Source organism: Peromyscus maniculatus, chromosome 10 (assembly GCF_049852395.1).
Source record: "Peromyscus maniculatus bairdii isolate BWxNUB_F1_BW_parent chromosome 10, HU_Pman_BW_mat_3.1, whole genome shotgun sequence".
NCBI lineage: Eukaryota > Metazoa > Chordata > Mammalia > Rodentia > Cricetidae > Peromyscus > Peromyscus maniculatus.
Window position 1 is genome coordinate 60,671,021 of NC_134861.1, and position 18,024 is coordinate 60,689,044.

General features: G+C 44.8%; 1 protein-coding gene across 2 annotated transcripts in view; it reads left to right on the top strand.

The window, feature by feature from the left end:
• Positions 1 to 18,024, top strand: part of Wdr19 (WD repeat domain 19) — an 82,956-nt gene that overhangs the window by 42,031 nt on the left and 22,901 nt on the right. For both annotated transcript variants that reach the window (XM_042286023.2, XM_006974601.4), the window contains exons 11-21: positions 411 to 583; positions 671 to 785; positions 1,589 to 1,695; positions 2,549 to 2,671; positions 4,754 to 4,903; positions 5,224 to 5,371; positions 5,495 to 5,699; positions 8,338 to 8,497; positions 8,667 to 8,777; positions 10,811 to 10,920; positions 16,503 to 16,560. In XM_042286023.2, the coding sequence (XP_042141957.2) occupies positions 411 to 583; positions 671 to 785; positions 1,589 to 1,695; positions 2,549 to 2,671; positions 4,754 to 4,903; positions 5,224 to 5,371; positions 5,495 to 5,699; positions 8,338 to 8,497; positions 8,667 to 8,777; positions 10,811 to 10,920; positions 16,503 to 16,560 (1,460 nt within the window). The remainder of the gene's footprint in view (positions 1 to 410; positions 584 to 670; positions 786 to 1,588; positions 1,696 to 2,548; positions 2,672 to 4,753; positions 4,904 to 5,223; positions 5,372 to 5,494; positions 5,700 to 8,337; positions 8,498 to 8,666; positions 8,778 to 10,810; positions 10,921 to 16,502; positions 16,561 to 18,024) is intronic.

An 18,024-nucleotide genomic window follows, 5' to 3' on the forward strand; every position in this document is an offset into this window, starting at 1 on the left:
CACTGGCACTTTGTCACTGCAGTTATGGAGAATAGTGGTTGTTGTGTGGTTTGCATTCTTACAGGAGTACGATTCACACCTCTCTGTGAAGCTCCCTAAAATAGCTTCTTTACTCTAGGAGTTGTGATTAGTAGTGCTGCTTGACTGGAAGGTTGTGGGTATGCTTGGGCCCCAGAGGCTGACGCAAACTTTAATCCCAATTGTACAATGCATGCATGAGCATATAGCATTGAGCCACAGCAGATGACTCAGGGCCCATGGTCTCTTGTTAATGCTTAGAGAAATAGCAAGATGATTTAGAGAAGAACACATCTCAAGTTTTCATGCCTATTACATGAAAATATCTGTTTGCTTGCCTGCCACCATGTATTGTGACTTTGAATGATGGTTTGTTTTGTGAATCGTTTCAGGGCTGGGTACCTTATCCTGGACTGATGATGGTCAGTTGCTAGCACTGTCTACCCAAAGAGGCTCACTCCACGTCTTCCTGACCAAGTTGCCCATCCTCGGGGATGCTTGTCACACAAGGATTGCGTATCTCACCTCCCTCCTTGAGGTCACGGTGGCCAACCTCATTGAAGGAGTACGTAAATCGTGTGGTCTGTCCCTTGTTTATAAACTGAAACGGTTCTAACAGTTGGCTCACTGCTGTTCCAATGCTGTGTTGTAGGAACCACCGATCACGGTCTCTGTCGATGTGGAACCCAACTTCATCGCAGTGGGTCTCTATCATCTGGCTGTGGGGATGAATAATCGAGCTTGGTTTTATGTCCTTGGTGAAAATGGCAAGTCTAAATCCGAGTGCTGGATTTTTGAATACCTTTCCATTTCTGTACTATTTGGAAAGCACTAGAAGTGATTTTTGAGACTGAGTCTTCACTCATTTACGTCCTGGTCTCTCTTTCTTAACTTAAATGGCTTTGTTTCTACTCTAAAATCTTGGCATAACGTCTAGGCAGATTGCGTTCTTTGCTTCTTGTAGCGAAGGCAGCCTGGTGTGAATTCTCCATTACAGAGGCCCTGGGTGGAAGGTCCCTTTTTGGCCTGGTAAAGGATTGGAGCTACCCTGTGAATTTGACTTAATCTAGAAGATAAAGCTACTTTAAAGGGAACAGGAAGCTGACAAGGTGAAATTAAGCATTGTGACCTCACTGCACAGTGGCTCTGTTGAGGCACACCTAAGCCTGGGAAGTGCTTACCTAAAGGTGTCCATTCCTGCTGTGTTCTTCCATATAGGGAACCTGGTCTTTCCTCCCCTTCCCTCTGTTCAATGTTTTCCCCAATCCTAAGTCCGGTAAAGAGCCCTGAGAAGTGACCTGTTAAGTAGAACGCTCCATGAAACCTCTTTTCACTTGAGGCCTGAGTCATGCTGCATTTGACCTCCTCTGCTGCTGTTTTATTTCTGGACCACCAGAGAATCCCCGAGGGTAACTTATATGGCAACCGAGAGTTTCTCAGAGTGGCTGAAACAGGCTTTCCTTCAGAAGACCCTTGCCAAAGTATACGTTGTACAGTCATTTGCAAGTAAACAGATGCGGAACTTTGACCTGTAATTTAACGTGTTGACATGTTTTTGAAATTGATACAGCTGTCAAAAAGCTAAAAGACGTGGAGTATCTGGGAACGGTGGCCAGCATTTGCCTTCATTCTGACTACGCTGCTGCCCTCTTTGAAGGCAAGATCCAGTTACATTTGGTAAGTGTGACCCCCCTGTCCTGGGAGCCTAAGTTTGATGCCCCGTTATCAAGATCCTTGACTGGGAAGCAAGAATGTGCAGACTAACTGGAAAACCCAGTGTGGGCAAAAAATAGTCCTTCCTTGACTGTATTTGATGTCCAGTTGACTTCTTACCCCCGTGCCCTGGACACCTGATAAGTATCGACAAGCACTGATTACACCATTAACTATAGTCAGGTGACCCCGTTGATAACTTGCATCTAGAAGGAACTGCAGATGAGCCGTGAGTACCTAAAGAGAATGCACTCACTTCTGACAATGGGCGTGTTGTGTGTAGGGATCCACCAAACTGTGCCAGAGAGACTGGCACCTGTGAGGACTGGAGTCTGGACCAGGGTACAGCACACATCTATTTCATGACTCTTTGCATTCGGGAAGCCAGAGAAATTAGCAGCTGGACAGCTGCTGAGCCTGCTGCACATAAACTTCCCACTAAAAAAGGATGCTCAGGGCTGCCCCTTGGGCCAGCTGCCCTGTTTTGTGCGTAAGCCGGCCTAAGGTAGTTTGAAAGTATGATTGTCTAGTTGAACTTGGGAAAAAGATACTTTTCCCTAGCTGTACACCTTATTTACTCAGATAAATCAAGGAACCATTAAATGAGCAGCTCTCAACCTGTGGGTTGTGACCCCTTTGGGGATCATAGCAGATATTTATGTTACGATTCATAACAATAGCAAAATTACAGTTATAACATAGCAATGAAATAATTGTATGGTTGGGGGTCACCACAACATGAGGAACTGTATTTAAGGGTTGCAGCATTAGGAAGGTTGAGAACCACTACCCTAAATAAAACATCTTCATATTTTAGATAGAAAATGAAATCTTGGATGCTCAAGAAGAACGTGAGACTCGGCTCTTCCCAGCAGTTGATGATAAGTGCCGGATTTTATGCCACGCCCTGACTAGTGATTTCCTCATCTATGGAACAGATGTACGTATGTGCTTCTGGAGGGCGGATCGTGGACAAGGTCCCGTTCTTTACGATCTTGATTTTGATCCTCTTCCTAATGTTTTCCTCCCTTTATCAAATTCAAAACAAATGAAGTCTGTGGTCAGTTATATACTTATATAGAACCTAGGTGGCATGATTGGCTAGTATCAGTGTTTGGTGATTTTAAGTAATTTTGATTACTGTGCTGGCTGGGTTTGTGTGTCAGTGTGCCACAAGTTGGAGTCATCAGAGAGAAGGGAGCCTCAGTTGAGGAAATGTCTCCATGAGATCCAGTTATAAGGCATTTTGTCAATTAGTGATCAATGGGGAGAGCCCAGCCCATGGTGGGTGGTGCCATCCCTGAGCTAGTGGTCCTGGGTGCCATGAGAAAGCAGGCTGAGCAAGTCAGGGGAAGCAAGCCAGTAAGCGGCACCCTCCATGGCCTGTGCATCAGCTCCTGCCTCCAGGTTCCTGCCCTGTTTGAGTTCCTGTCCTGACTTCCTCCAATGATGAAGTATGATCTGGAAATGTAAGCCAGATAAACCCTTTCCTCCCCAGCTTGCTTTTTTGTCATGGTGTTTTGTTGCAGCAACAGAAACCCTAACTAAGATAATTGCATAATGCATAATGTCTGGAGTCTGCCATTTGGGGCTCAAATATCAGTTCCATGATCTGCTAGCTGCTGAACAGCTATTCCAACCTCACCCCCCCACCCCAACCCCCCCACCCTTCCCATACCCCCCACCCCCTCCACACACACTCCCCCCACCCCCACCCACCCCCACCCCTGCGCCCTCCCGTGGGTGCTAATGTATTCTCCTTTCTACATATCGTTACATTCATTTGCTAAAACTTTGGTTTAAATTTGATCTCTTGGAGGTTTTGTTGTTGTTTAATTAACCCTGTATTTTATCTGCATGTGTGTATGTGTACCACATAGGTGTCTGGTGCCCTCTGAGGCCAGAAAAGGGTGTCAGAGCCCCTGGAATAGAGTTACAGACAGTTGTGAGCCACCCTTGGTGCCAGGAATTGAACTCAGGACCACTGAAAGAGCGACCAGTGGCCTTAGGGCTGGGCCATCTCCCCAGCTCCGTTGTACTACACTTTTAGTTTTTGGAGGTATTTTGTTTTGTTTTGTTTTGTTGCCAGGTGGGGTCTCACTATGTAGCCCTTGCTGGCCTGGAACATTCTGTGTAGAGCAAGATGGCCTTGAACCCACAGAGATTCACCTACCTCTGCCAGTGCTGGCATTAAGGGCGTGCACTACCTGGTTTCTTGTTTTGTATAGTACTTTTGCCTAGTTTGGGTATCAAGGCAATACCGACCTCAAAAAATGAGGTGGTCATCTGCAGTTTTCTGGAAGCATTTAGTAGAATTGTGTAAGTACTTTTTTCCTTCTACGTTTCGTAGATTTCACCAGTGAAGGCTGTCAGATCGCTCCGTGCTGTCTGAGCAGTTCATCTGGCTTGGCTGTACACCCATAGATGAGTAGGGAGTCAGCAAGCTCGGGGGGGGGGGGGGGGGGGTACACAGCCAAGCCAGACGAGCATGCAGTCATCTGTAGCCTACAAGGCTACACCAGTCTGAAGGAGCCCGAACTACAGCCAGGCAGTTCAGACTCCTAGCTTAACCTTGAGGAAAGTGAATTGGATGACGCCATGCATCCCTGGAAGCAGGCAAGAATCTGCTTCCTGGAAATTTCTCCAAGGTAGATGTGTGAGAGATGACTTGGACAACCTTTCACAGGACTGCCAGCCTGCCTATGGTTGGTGATGTCACTGGGGTTTACTGGTTTGTTTTTGAAGGTTTCTCTAGCAAGTAGGAAATCTATAAATCGATCATGACCCTTATCGCTAAACATACTACAGTCACTAGATTACCGAATTACTTTCTAAATTCCCATTTCACTTATCCAGAGTCTGTACCTTCCATATATATTAAATGCATTAGCCTCTTTCTTTATCAAAAGTAATAATGTTTTTATTTTATAATCATCTAAATTAAGTGTGAAAAGTCAGTATTTTCTTAATCACATTTTAAATTCCCTGATCAGACTTCTTCTTTTTTCCCTTTCTTTTTCAGACCGGCATTATTCAGTATTTCTTCATTGAGGACTGGCAGTTCGTTAATGATTATCGACATCCTGTTGGTGTGAAAAAGCTTTTTCCTGATCCAAATGGAACCAGATTAGTTTTCATTGATGAAAAAAGTGATGGATTTGTTTACTGTCCTGTAAGTCTAGAAAATTTGAAACTGTGAGCTGAAGTATAAGAATTCAGTGATGGCAAAGTGCTTGTTTTTCCCATAAACTAGTCCACTTATCAAACCCTGGATTTTCCCAGTAACTATTGTTTTGTTTGGTTGGTTGGCTGGGTTTCCGGGTTTTTTCCCAAGCCACATATGTACAGTAATAGGAAGAGACGCTCTCCCACTGTGGAAAGCTGGAGTCAGAGTGGTGTTGGGTTGGAGGTGGGCTGGGAAGCCATGTCTGCCAAGGCTGCAGACAGGCTCTTAACAAGGCAGGTTGTACATTTGTAAATCCTGTCTCATAGGTTAATGATGCCACCTACGAGATTCCAGACTTCTCACCAACCATTAAAGGTGTTCTTTGGGAAAACTGGCCAATGGATAAAGGTGTATTTATTGCTTATGATGATGATAAGGTGTACACTTATGTGTTTCACAAGGACACCATCCAAGGTACCGAGTCATTTATTGTACTTTTACTGATAAATGAATTTCCACTGTAGTGAAATTGAAAACTTTCTAATACTTGTGCCGAGCATTAGCTTGAGGTATTAAAGGGTCTGCTTTCTAATACAGGATCCAAGGTCATTTTGGCTGGTGGCACTAAACTTCCCTTCTCCCACAAACCTTTGCTGTTATACAATGGAGAACTGACCTGCCAGACACAGAGTGGGAAAATCAACTCCATCTACCTCAGCACCCACAGCTTCCTTGACAACATAAAAGATGCGGAGCCTTCTGACCTGAAACAGATGCTGACACAGACCCTGATGCTCAAGCGGTAGGGAGGAGGGGACATGATTAACAGCCACTCATTTGCCTTCATGGCCAACTCAAAAGATGTGAATAGCGGTTGTCTCCCAGGCTGTTTCGAAGCTTAGATAAGATAATGGATAAGAGGGGCTGGAGAGATAGCTCGCCTGGCAAGCGTGAGGACCTGAGTTCAATCCTAGAACCGACCTTGAAAAGCATCTGGGCATCACAGCATGAGCCACGGTCGGATGTCTGGGCCTCTCTCCCGGTCAGCCTAGTCTGCTTAGCAAATTTAGGTCAATTCTAGACCTTGTCTCAAGAACGAAACAAAAAGAGTGGATAGCATTTGAGAAACAACACCTAAGATTGTCCTCTGGTCTCCACACACTGTACCATGCACACATGTACACCTGAGTTACACAAACATTCATGCACATGTGCACACACATGCAAACAGAAAGACAGTGGGTATGAAAACACTTAAACTCCAGCAGAGGTGTCATTTTTGGGTGTAGTTTTATAAGTGCTTTGTTATGAGAGAACCACTCAGCCACAGATGGCCCTGTTACTGGATAGTTCTAAGTATTAAACAAATGATAAAGTTAGATTCTTGCCTTGCTTGAGATTTCTTTTTCCTCATTTTGTTTTCTCTTACCTAGGCCCACTGTGAGTTTCTCGGGGCTCTTGAATGAGTTCCTCAGGGTCCCATAAACTCTGGTATCTTCTCTAATTATTCTTCTTGATGAATCACCTCACATGACTATCACCACCCAGACTGACTCCAGAAACTGTTTTCAGAGCCAGGGCTTCAGCTTGGTGATAAAGCACTCCCTGTATTGCCCTGGGATCTATCCCTGGCATGGCTCAAAAGAAAACAAACTGTCCTTGGGAGCCAAGTGTAGTGGCCTGCCCCTGTAACCAGCACTTAAGATGATATAGAAAGACCCTGTCTCAATAAAACAAACAGAATCTGTCTTCAGTTTAAACTTGTATTTCTAACTCCCACCAGTCCATGAACTCCTCAGACTTGCCCACCTCAACACAGCCTCATCATCTTCTATTGCAGTGGTCCTCAACTTTCCTAACGCTGCAACCCTGTAATACAGTTTCTCATGTTGTGGTGACCCCCAGCCATAGGATTACTTCATTGCTACTTCATAACTGTAATTTTGCTACTGTTAGGAATCATAAACTTCTGCATTTTCCAGTAGTTTTAGGCGACCCCTTTGCAAGGGTCATTCCCCCCCATCCCACAAAGGGGTGGAGACCCATAGATTGAGAACCACTGTTCTATAGGTTCCTATTTTCCCTCTTTCCCCATCCATCCACTGTGCATTTGCCTAAACACACACAGAGAAAAGCAACAGGCAGCAGAGAACATCTGTGCCATTGACATAGTTTGCTGAACTCTGAAATGTACGTATTTGTACCAATAGAATACTGGTGTTGTTTGTTTGTTTGTGTGTTTGTTTGTTTGTTTGTTTGTTTGTTTGTTTGTTTGAAGGAGGTTTGGTTGGTTAGTTGGTTGGTTGGTTTTTGTTTGTTTGGTTTGTTTTTTGAGATACAGTCTCTCTAGGTAACCCTAGCTGTCCTAGAACTCAATTTGTAGACTAGGCTGGCCTCAAACTCACAGAGATCCTTCTGCCTCTGCCTCTCAAGTGCTGGGATTAAAGGTGTGCACCACCACCCAGGCTAGAGTACTGATTTTATTAGACTCAAGTGAGAACAAAAATAATTTTCAACTACGTGTGGATGTAACGAGTATTTTTCTGTCCCACCAGCCAGCTTCCAAATAATGACATGGAGACTTATTAATTGTGAAAGCTCGGCCTATAGCTTAGGCTTGTTACCACCGGCTCTTATAACTTAACCCATATTCTCATTAACCTATGTTCTACCACATGGCGTTACCTCTCTTCTGTCTTGCACCTCATGTTTCCTCTCCGTGTCTCCTGAGGTCCACTGCACCTCAATTCCTCCTCCTCTTCCTTTCTCTCCTTGGAAGTCCCACCTATACCTCCTGCCTAGCTTTTGGCCGTTCAGCTTTTTAACTACACCAATCACAGCAAAAACATCTTCACACCGTGTACAAATATCCTACAACATGTGGAATTTTAAAAATTAGAATTCATTGTTAATTGGTGGTGGCAAGGGGCTGAAAACAGTAAATTCTGACTAGTAGAAGAATGTAAGAGAGGGGCTAGGAGATGCTCAGTGGGTAAGAGCACTCGCAGCAGCAGCCCAGGGACCTGAGTTCAGGTCCCGGTACCCGGGTACAAAGCTGGGAGTGTCTGGGGCTGCCCACCCAGCCTCACTGCAAAACCATGAAACCCACATTCAGTCAAGACCTTGTCTCAGGGGACTAAGGCAAAAAATGATAGAGCAGGATACTCTGTGCCCTCCTCTGGCCTCCATGGCCACACATAACTGCATATGCATGCACCTCACACACATACACTAAGATGGTAAGAAAAAAAATCTGTGCAAGTGAAGGAAGAAAGTTTGGTGGGTCTTTTTTTTCATAACTTGCAAGTGCTGATTATAGGCTAAGAAATGTTTTGAAGATTTGTCTAACATGTAACGTTTGGTGACACACAGTCCAAAGAGTGCCTAGTAGGTGATGAGCAAAGGCAGAGCTGTGGGTCAGCCTGTGTACTCCGTCCTAGGTTTTCTGATGCTTGGGAAATATGCAAGATGCTGAATGATCGCACGGCGTGGAATGAGCTGGCCAGAGCCTGTCTGCATCACATGGAGGTGGAGTTTGCTATCCGAGTTTCCCGGACCATAGGGGATGTTGGCACAGTGATGTCCTTGGAACAAATAAAGGTATGCAGTGTCTCGTGAGTCACAAATTAAAGTCTAGATGCTACTTGTTCAACTTTTTACATTTCAGTCGGTCTTAATTGAAACAACTGAATCGGTAGACTAATGGCACTTCTACTGAGCAAAAGCCTTTTGAAAAAGATCTTATTTTTCTTCTCACTTCTGTTTGTAGGGAATCGAGGACTACAATCTTTTGGCAGGACATCTCGCCATGTTTACCAATGACTTCAACCTGGCCCAGGACCTGTACCTGGCATCCAACTGTCCTGTGGCTGCCCTGGAGGTATGACAGCAGAGAGAACAGGCAGTCACCCTTCTCACCACCTGTCTTCCTCTCCTGGAGTGAAGGAAGACATTTCGGCTCTCAGAGCCCCTGAGTACTCATTAATGTCAAAACCACTTTCACTCTGCATCCAGTAGATGTATAAAAAAGGCATGGTATTGTAACGTTGCTAAATAATTCAAAGTCTAAATGTGCCCAGAGAGAACGGACTGTGGAACTGGAGACTGTAAAAAGAAAAGCAGGTGTGGTTTATCGGTTGCACATGTTGCCAGGTGCCGTTCTACGCACTTAACCTGTATTAACCCTCTTAACCTCTGCCACAGTCTCTCTTATGGGACAGTACTGTTATTTTCTCTATTTCCCACATGATCTTAAGTTGCTGCATGAAGTTCTCCTCTGTCTTAGAGCTGAGGGTAACAGAAGGAGGAATGAACTGCATGCTGGACTGAGTTCAAAGGCAGAGGGGAAGGGAGGCCTGGCAGTAGGACTGTGGGAGGGTGTAGACGAGCCGGCCCAGGTGATGCCTCCCTGTCAGCCCAGGAGCTCGGGAGACAGAGGCAGGGGGACTGCTGTAGTTCAACATCAGCCTGGTCCAAAGGACAAGTTCCAGGCTAGCAAGACTCTGTCTGGGAGGGAAAAAATGCACAGCCTTATGAGGTGGGCACACCTGGATTCAGATTCCAGCTGTGTGTGACCCTGGGCATGTCCTTTGACCTCAGCTGAGGTCCTGCTTCTTTAAAGTGTGGGTAATGATGCCCAGCCCTTGGGGTAGTTGGTAAGAAAATGGGTTTATATGACAGCTAATTAGAAGTAATTTATATAATTAGTAGCGGCCAGAAATAAGCAAGAAGACACATCTTTTCTCACAGATATTGAAACTATTGATGGCTAACAGCACTGGGCTCTGCAATAGTCCATAATAGTTCCTCCAGCCTCACTTGGCAGCACAAGTTAGGTGAAGAGAGCCCTGCTGCCCACCTGCTCGCTCTCTCTCATACCAGCTGTGTAGCATTGTGTAAGACCTAGCCTGTCTCTGCTTCAGTTTCTGGATCTTTGAAATGGGTGCAAGAACATTACAAAAGGTAGCTGTGAAAAGTAAAATAAGCTGATGTTCTAGACAGGACCTGGCAAGAAGATAGCACTTGAAAAAGTTAGTTATGGTAAAGTCTAAATCAGTGAGGAATGAACTGGATAGATTCTTCAATGGTGACCTGGTATATTTGGGATTGTATGACAAAAACTTTTAAGATGCTTTATGTGTTGTGTTTTTTGTTATTCATGTTCCTACATAGCTTCAGATTAGCTAAGAAACTGTATCCGGGCCAGAAATATGATGGTACCTTGGTAAAGGCACTTGCCACTAAGCCTGATGACTGGGCCTTGATCTGCAGGACTCACCAGATGCAAGGAGAAAACTGACCTCCACACACACTCTGACACGTGTGTGCCCATGCACATGGACATAAATAAGCGTAACTTGAAAAGAAAAAGGAAGTGTGTCAGTTCCAGGTCAGGTATAGTGGCTCATGCCTGTAATCCCAGCAGGGAACAGACATGGGACAGTTGCTTCAAGGCTAGCCTGGGCTACATAGTGAGTTCTAGGCCAGCCAGGAATACGTAGCAAAAATCCTGCCTCACCAAGGAAGAAAGGAAGGAAAGAAATCAATTCCTAAAGTATTTCCTATTTTTTATTGGTGTCCTTCTAAGTGAAATTTTAAATTAATTGATTATATTAGCTTTAATTTCTCACTATTGGGAAAAATACTAAAGAATAAAATTTTTATTTTTAGATAGGCTTGACTTTTGAGAGGAGAACAAATTACCATAATAACTAAGATATTTGTCCAGTCTAGAAGGCTCTGTTACTGCCTTTCAAAATGTGTATTATAGCAATATCTTTGTAAATAGAAAGTTTCATTATGTAAACAAACAAATAAAAAAGTATTTCCTCTTACTAAGCCTGGCTCTGTGAGGCAACTTTGCAAAGCACTTTGCCTTTCTGGACCTCAGGACTTTCTTGGTCTTTGTGACAGATGAGGCGGGACCTGCAGCATTGGGACAGCGCTCTACAGCTGGCCAAGCGCCTGGCTCCTGACCAGATACCCTTCATATCCAAAGAGTACGCCATCCAGCTGGAGTTCACGTGAGTCCCCGGCTCCTAGCTTCTAATCGGTGACTGATTGCTGCGTGTCTACAGTTCCAAACTGTCATTGGTTAGGCCATTCTGGGGGGGGGGGGGCATAATAGGCAGGGCGTGGGTCGAGACTGGGTTTCTCTGTGTAGCCTGGCTGTCCTAAAACTCGCCCTATAGACCAGGCTGGCCTCAAACTCAGAGATCCACCTGCCTCTGCCTCCAGAGTGCTGGGATTAAAGGCATGCGCCACCGCTGCCCGACAAGGCCATTCTTCAATAATGGTGGGGGCAGGAGTCCAGAAATGTTTTATTTATCCAATGATGTCTCATTTTTGTACTTGTCCATTTTCATTTTCAGCACTAAAGTCCAGCATTAAAAGTCTGAGTCTAAGATTTTTCCCCCTCACTTAGAGTCTAAATATTGTGAATGATGTTCAGCCAGCAGCAGTATGCAGAGAATCAGGGTGATACGCTGGGTTTTATGACCTGTGCTCGTGATTCTGACCTCTCTTTACCATTTGGAAGATTTTCTGTGTCACTTAAAGGCAGAGCACAAAACTTTGAAGTTTGGTCTGTATCTTGGTCTGGTTGTGCTGCTGTTATAGAATGCCTGAGACTGGGGGATTTATCAAGATCAGAAATCTCAGGTTGGAGGGAGAGCTTAGTAGTTAAGAGCACTCCTTCAGAGGACCCAAGTTCAGTTCCCGACACCCACGTTGTTTGGCACACAGTCACCTGTAACTCCAGCTGCAGGGGATCCCTCGCCTCTGGCCTCTGCAGTCATCCACACATGTGCACATACTCAGTTAAAAATAAAGCCAATCTTTTAAAGAAGGAACTTCTCACAGCTGTAAAGACTAGGGAGCTCGAGTCGAAGGCACCAGCATTTGGGTAAGGCTTATGCTTGAATCCTGACGCCATGGAAGGCTGAAACAGGAGAGAGAGTATTCCCTTCCACCTTGAGCCATTTTAATCATGGCTCCAAGGACGTAAGTTCCTACCTCCCCAGGCCATCACAGCAGCAGGTGAGTTCCGACATAGGGAGGGCAGGAGGCAGGCAGGAGGCAGCCTCAACCTGTAACTTAAAAGTTGTAGAATTTTTTCTTTCGTGAATTGAGTCGCATGTAGATGAAAACTCAGTGATGGTGAAAGTCGAGGCAGACGCTTCCCTTAAACAGAGGGCCAGTGCTTGCGTAATAGTCCTGCGTGATGCATGAGTCCACTTCACAAACCTTTTCGTATCTTTGGGAATCCCATGATTTGTTTTGAGTGATTTAGAATGTTCTAGTATTGTTTGTTTGTTTTTGTTTTTCAAGACAGGGTTTCTCTGTGTAGCCTTGGCTGTCCTAGAACACACTATGTAGACCAGGCTGGCCTCAAACTCAGACAGATTCACCTGCCTTTGCCTCCCGAGTGCTGGGATTAAACGCAGGCACCACCATCACCCAGCTGTTCTAGTATTCCTGATTGTTAGTTAAGCCATCTCAGCTGCCAACATGCTTAACTGACAGACTCTGTCTTTCTTTATTTCAGTGCTGCGTAAACATAATTTTAGGAATACTCATCAGTTTTAAATTAATGTCCAGCTGTGGTCACTGCCCCCAAACACATAACTATAGCTGGGTCATTTATTTTCAGACAAACTCCCACAGGCACCAAGAGCACCACAACTGGACAGTTCTTCTCAACATTTATTAAGACCCATCCCAAATCCAAAAAGATTAGCCTATTGAAAAATGCTAGTCTATGGTTGTCTTTACTTTTTAAAAAACTTTTTATTGATCCTTGGTGTATTTCACACCATGCATCCTGGTCCCATTCATCTCCCTACCCCTTCGTATCCACCCTCTGCCCTTGCAACACCCTCCCACACACACACACAAAATAAAACTTAAAGGAAAAACAAAAACAAATAAACAAAAAGGTCTCAGCATGGGAGCTGTAGTGTGGCACAGTGAGTCACACAGTGTACCCTTTAGTCCCTATGTCTTTACTTGTATGTAAGTGTTCATTGCAATGAATGGGTCTGGTTTGAGGCCTCTGGTTTCTGCTACATTTATACTGGGCCCTCACTGGGACTCCTCTTGGATGTCCTGTTGTTGCCCCATGTCATGGAAATCCTGCAGCTTTGGATCTGCAGGTCCGGCCCCTTCACATGCTCCAGCAGTTTATCAGTGAGGTCAGTGTTGGAGGGGCCAACTCAGAGCCCAGGTTCTGGGCCTGGGTGGTAGCTGGGTTGGTCAGCCTGCCAGCTTTCCCTCATTGTGACCACCAGGGCGAGCTCTCCAGCACTGCCCTGGCTAGCTCACCCACTGCAGCAGGCAGCCCAGGCTGGGGCCAGTTCTGCTTTCAGGCCCTCAGGGTGGCTCCCTCACACCACACCTTCAGGACCAGCCAGCTCCTCTGTGATGCCCAGGCGAGGTGCAGGGCCTGCTTTCCGAGTGCTGCAGCTGGTGAGGGGCAGGGCCAGCTCTCCCACTCTCATGCCCCCAGTTACATTTAACCATTCTTACATAGTTCTGCGTGATGTTCATACAGTGGATTCATTAAGGATACTGTCACACAAATTTTAGTTGTACAAATTACTATACCAAAAAGTAGTCTTTCATTTCTAATCGGGATGCCTCACTGAAAACTTTTCTGTTCTGGGGGCTGGCGAGATGCTGAGTGGTTAAGCTCACGGCTGCTCTTCCAAGTGACCTGGGTTTGGTTCCCAGTACCCAAGTCAGAAGGTTCTCAACTAGTCCAGAGGATCGCGTGCCCTCCTCTAGAAACATGTACACATGTGACTAACACACACATACACATTAATAAAAAGTCATTTTTTGTTCTTCAGGTAAAAGCTTTTTGGATATATTTCTTCTTGGTCATTTTTTATTTAAATTTTGCCACATTTTCCCCCTTAAAAAGTCAATCCATGAAGCTGGAGAGATGGCTCAGCAGTTAAGAGTGTTTGCTGCTCTTGACAAGGACCCAGGTTCAGTTCCCAGCACCCATATCAGGTGGCTCATAACCGTCTGTTAATCCAGCTCTTGTGGGGATCTGATGTCTCTGGCCCCTGTGGGTCCCTGCACATACCCATATACACATATACAAGATTTTAAATTGTTTTAAAAATTAAAATATATATGCAATGAACCCAAGGGCTAGGGTGTAATTAAGTGGCAAAGTTGTTTGTTTAGCTTGTGAATTAAAAACAAAAGTGTCCATCTATCAAAATGAGCATATTGGAAACTTAGTACGTAGCACAGAGACCAGGCCCAGTGCCGTGGCCCTCCATCTCCATCTAAGAGAATAGAATGACCCAGTGTATAACTTGTCAGCACAAACATCTCTGAAGGCCCTTGGACCATTCAGAAGATTGATTCATTGTTTTGTAGCAAACTCTCCCATGTTACCTGACTTGAGTTAGCTCTGCTAGGTCAGTGGGCAGTCTCTGCTTTGGTGTGGCACGTGACCGTGAAGCTTTCGATGCTGTTTGCGTGTGCTCGCACCCCTGACCTAACACACCCAGCCCCTAACAGTTCAGAAAGTGTCCCTGATGATAACCTGGTGTATCTTCTCATCAAGCACCCCAGGAGCCAGCACCCGCTGATCTCAACCCCCAAGGCTCTGCCTGGCAGTCCCCCAGGTTTCATTAGGCATCCACAACCCTGATTGTGTGGAAGCAGGACCACTCTGTCAAGTCTAGAGAGATTTAGCTCTCCAGTGAGGGTTTTACAAGCGAGCTGGATCCCTCTGAAGAGTCCAGAATGAAATAATAGTAAAGTGGGTGAGCTAAAAATAGACAGAGAGCTCCAAAATCTTAATTTGGCGTCTCCTAATTGAGCAGGATCCTGAGCAAGAAACTGTAATTCTTCTTGTCAGGAGGTGTCCCTAGGTGGGCTGATATAATTGGACCCAAATTAGACATTCCTACTCAGGAAAATTGCTGATTGTGAACCCCTGGGCTGATGAAAGAAAGTCTTCAATCAGCAGCCAGCTTCCCTCCCGAAGCCTTTTTATCCATCGGCAGGTTGAGAAACTGAGCAAGCCTCACAGGACCAAGTCACTGCCTGAGCTGACGGAGGGCCTTGAGTGGCTCTTAATGCCATTTCAGAGCTCCCTTTCTACAGTAGAGGGGTGGTTGCTCAGAGGAAGACAGAGCTCAAATAAAAGGTCTGTGCAAGTCACTGCACTGAACAATGAAGATAGATAAGTCTGTCGAACCAGAGCCTCTTCGACTTGACCCGTTTGCAACCCCATTTTTGCCTGAGAAATTTTTGTGCAACCCCAAATCTATAGGTCTATAAAATAGAGATGAAACATTTGCTGTTAATTCATAAAGAAATCTATTTTTTTAAGAAATCTATTTTTAAACAACTTTTTGGGGAGCTGGAGAGATGGCTCAGTGGTTAAGAGCACTGACTGCTCTTCCAGAGTTCCTGAGTTCAATTCCCAGCATCCACATGGTGGCTCACAGCCACCTGAATGAGATCTGGCGCCCCCTTCTGGCCTGCAGGGATACATGCAGACAGAACACTGTAGACAGAATAAAGTAAATCTTTTTAAACAACAACAATTCTTTGGACCTAGAGATGTGGTTTAATGAGTACAGTGCTCGCTGTGTAAACATAAGAACCCAGCACCAGGTTAAAAAAAACAGCCAGGCAGTGTGGCACCTGCCGATGATCCCAGATGGGAGCTGGGGGCGTCCCAGCCAGTTGGCGAGCTCCAGGTTCAGTGGAAGATACTTTGCAAACACAAGGTGGAGGGCTAGAGAGATGGCCCCACAGTCCAGAGTACTTGATGTTCTTGTAGAGGACCGAGGACCTGGGTAAGGTTCCCAACACCCACATGATGGTGTGACCACAGTTCCAGGGGATACAGTGTCCTCTTCTGGCATCTAGGTAACAGGCCTGCATGCATGTGTATCCATATGAAGGCAAACACTCAGACACATAAAATAAATACTAATGTTTTTAAAAAATAAGGTGGAGAGCAATAGAGACAGATGCCTGACATCACCCTCTGGCCTCCACACATGTATACAAGGTCACATGTACATTCATGCTCAGGGATGCACGTGCACACACAATTCTTTGGTGTATATATAATCTTACCATTTATTAAAGAAGAAAGCAGATTTGAACACTAATGAAATGTGTGTGCTTGTTTATTTTTATGCAAAAATTAAATTTGCCTGAACATTCCATAGTGTAAGGCATAGGGCATTGTCAATGTTTTTCAGAGTTTATTGATACTGCGATCTTATATTGCTAATGCTTCACATAAATACAGAGTGCAAACGCCAGAAATATGTTTCAGAAATCGTTAGAAATTCTGTCCTAATCCCAAGCCAAAATTCAATGAATAAAATGCACTGTAGCCTTCCTGACCTACCACACTGTAAGTACCCTGTGGCCCAACCCAGACTGTTTTTAAAGCAGTGAGGGAAGAGCATGCCGCTCTTTGAATGGAGGCCAGCATCCCTGTTTTATGGCCTCTTTGCTTGAGCATAAGCCACATGGCAACAAAGAGTATCTTTAAAGTTTTGTGTGTGTAGCTAAAAGACTTAAATATGAATTAACTCACTGTGTTTTTTTCTTTCAGGGGTGATTATGTAAATGCTTTGGCTCATTACGAGAAAGGGATCACAGGTGAAAATAAGGTAACCTTACATAAATAACAAATGTGTCTAATGCTCCAGCAGCCTGGTTTCTGTTTCATTTTAAAATCCGGGGCTTATTTGCATTGTAGTTATTCAGTAGCTATTAGGTGAGCCTAATTGTCCAGGTTATTAACAACTTTACAAGAATGGGCTTAAGTTACTTTAAACTCACAGAACTGAAGATGGCAATATATTTTTATTTATTGCATCTGTTTGCCATTACATCCTAGATATGAGCTCCTAATTAAGATTGGAGGTAAAATTTTTATTTCATCTCATTTATAGGCCAATATAGTTGAGTGAAGAAATCGATTAGATGCTCTTAAAAGATTGAAGGAGAGTCATGTGCACTGATTTGGAAGGCCATGAGGGACGCCACAGCTTTGCACACAATAGAACCAGCTTGATCTTTACCTGTTGATTTATTTTTTAAATCCATATTATGCCCATATGTGTCACAGGCCAACTATGATTTCATAAGGGTTTGCTCTTATGACATTCCCGTAATCTCTTTGGGCTGGAGAGATGGCTCAGTGGTTAAGGCACCGGCTGCTCTTCCAGAGGACCCAGCTTCAAGTCCCAGCACCCACATAGTGGCTCACAGCTGTTCTTAACTCCAGGCACGTGTGGTACCCAGACATACACGCAGGCAAAACACTCATACATATAAAATAATAAAATAAATTTTTGATTAAAAATTATATATATTGACTTATTGATTGTGGGCTGGGAGGAGGGGACATGCATGCCACCCCCTATAGGTGGCTGTCAGATGATGGCTTACAGATATCAGTCTCTCCACCATATCGGTTCTAGGGATCAAACCTGGGTCTCCAGGTTTGATGGCTAGCACCTTTACCAACACTGAACCACCTCACCAGCTGCTTTTACATCGTCTTTGTTTGGTTCCATCTGCTTTGGTCCATTCTTTACACCATCAAATACAGTAGCAGCTAGCTGCAGGTAGCAGTTTGGATTGTTAAAAATGGAGTGAAATTCCACTCCTCCTCCTCCTCAGGAGCCACATACAGGTACCCGGCTACCTTTTGCTACCATTGGCTTTTGTACCTAATTGGGGAAGAAACAAGACATTCCCGCCATCACAGAAAGTTCTAGTGGATGGGCTGCTGGAGGCAGAGCCCAATCTGACACTGAATTTCACTAGAAAAGATTAGTCACTTGAAAAGTTCTTGCTGGGTATGGTGGCACATGCCTGTAGTCCTTGCAGTTGGGAGGCTGAGGCAGGAGGATTGCTTTGAGTTCAAGGCCAGCTTGAATTACTTAGCAAGTTTTAAGGTTAGCCAGAGCTGCTTAGAGAGACCCTGTTGCAAATATGGCAAGTTTATTAGCCGTCGTTAATGACTTGAACAGTTCTAAGTGAAGTTACATGTCATCCTACCTGGCACAGAGATCTTCAGTTTGATTAATGATTCCTTCCTTAATTTTATTTATAGTATTTATGCT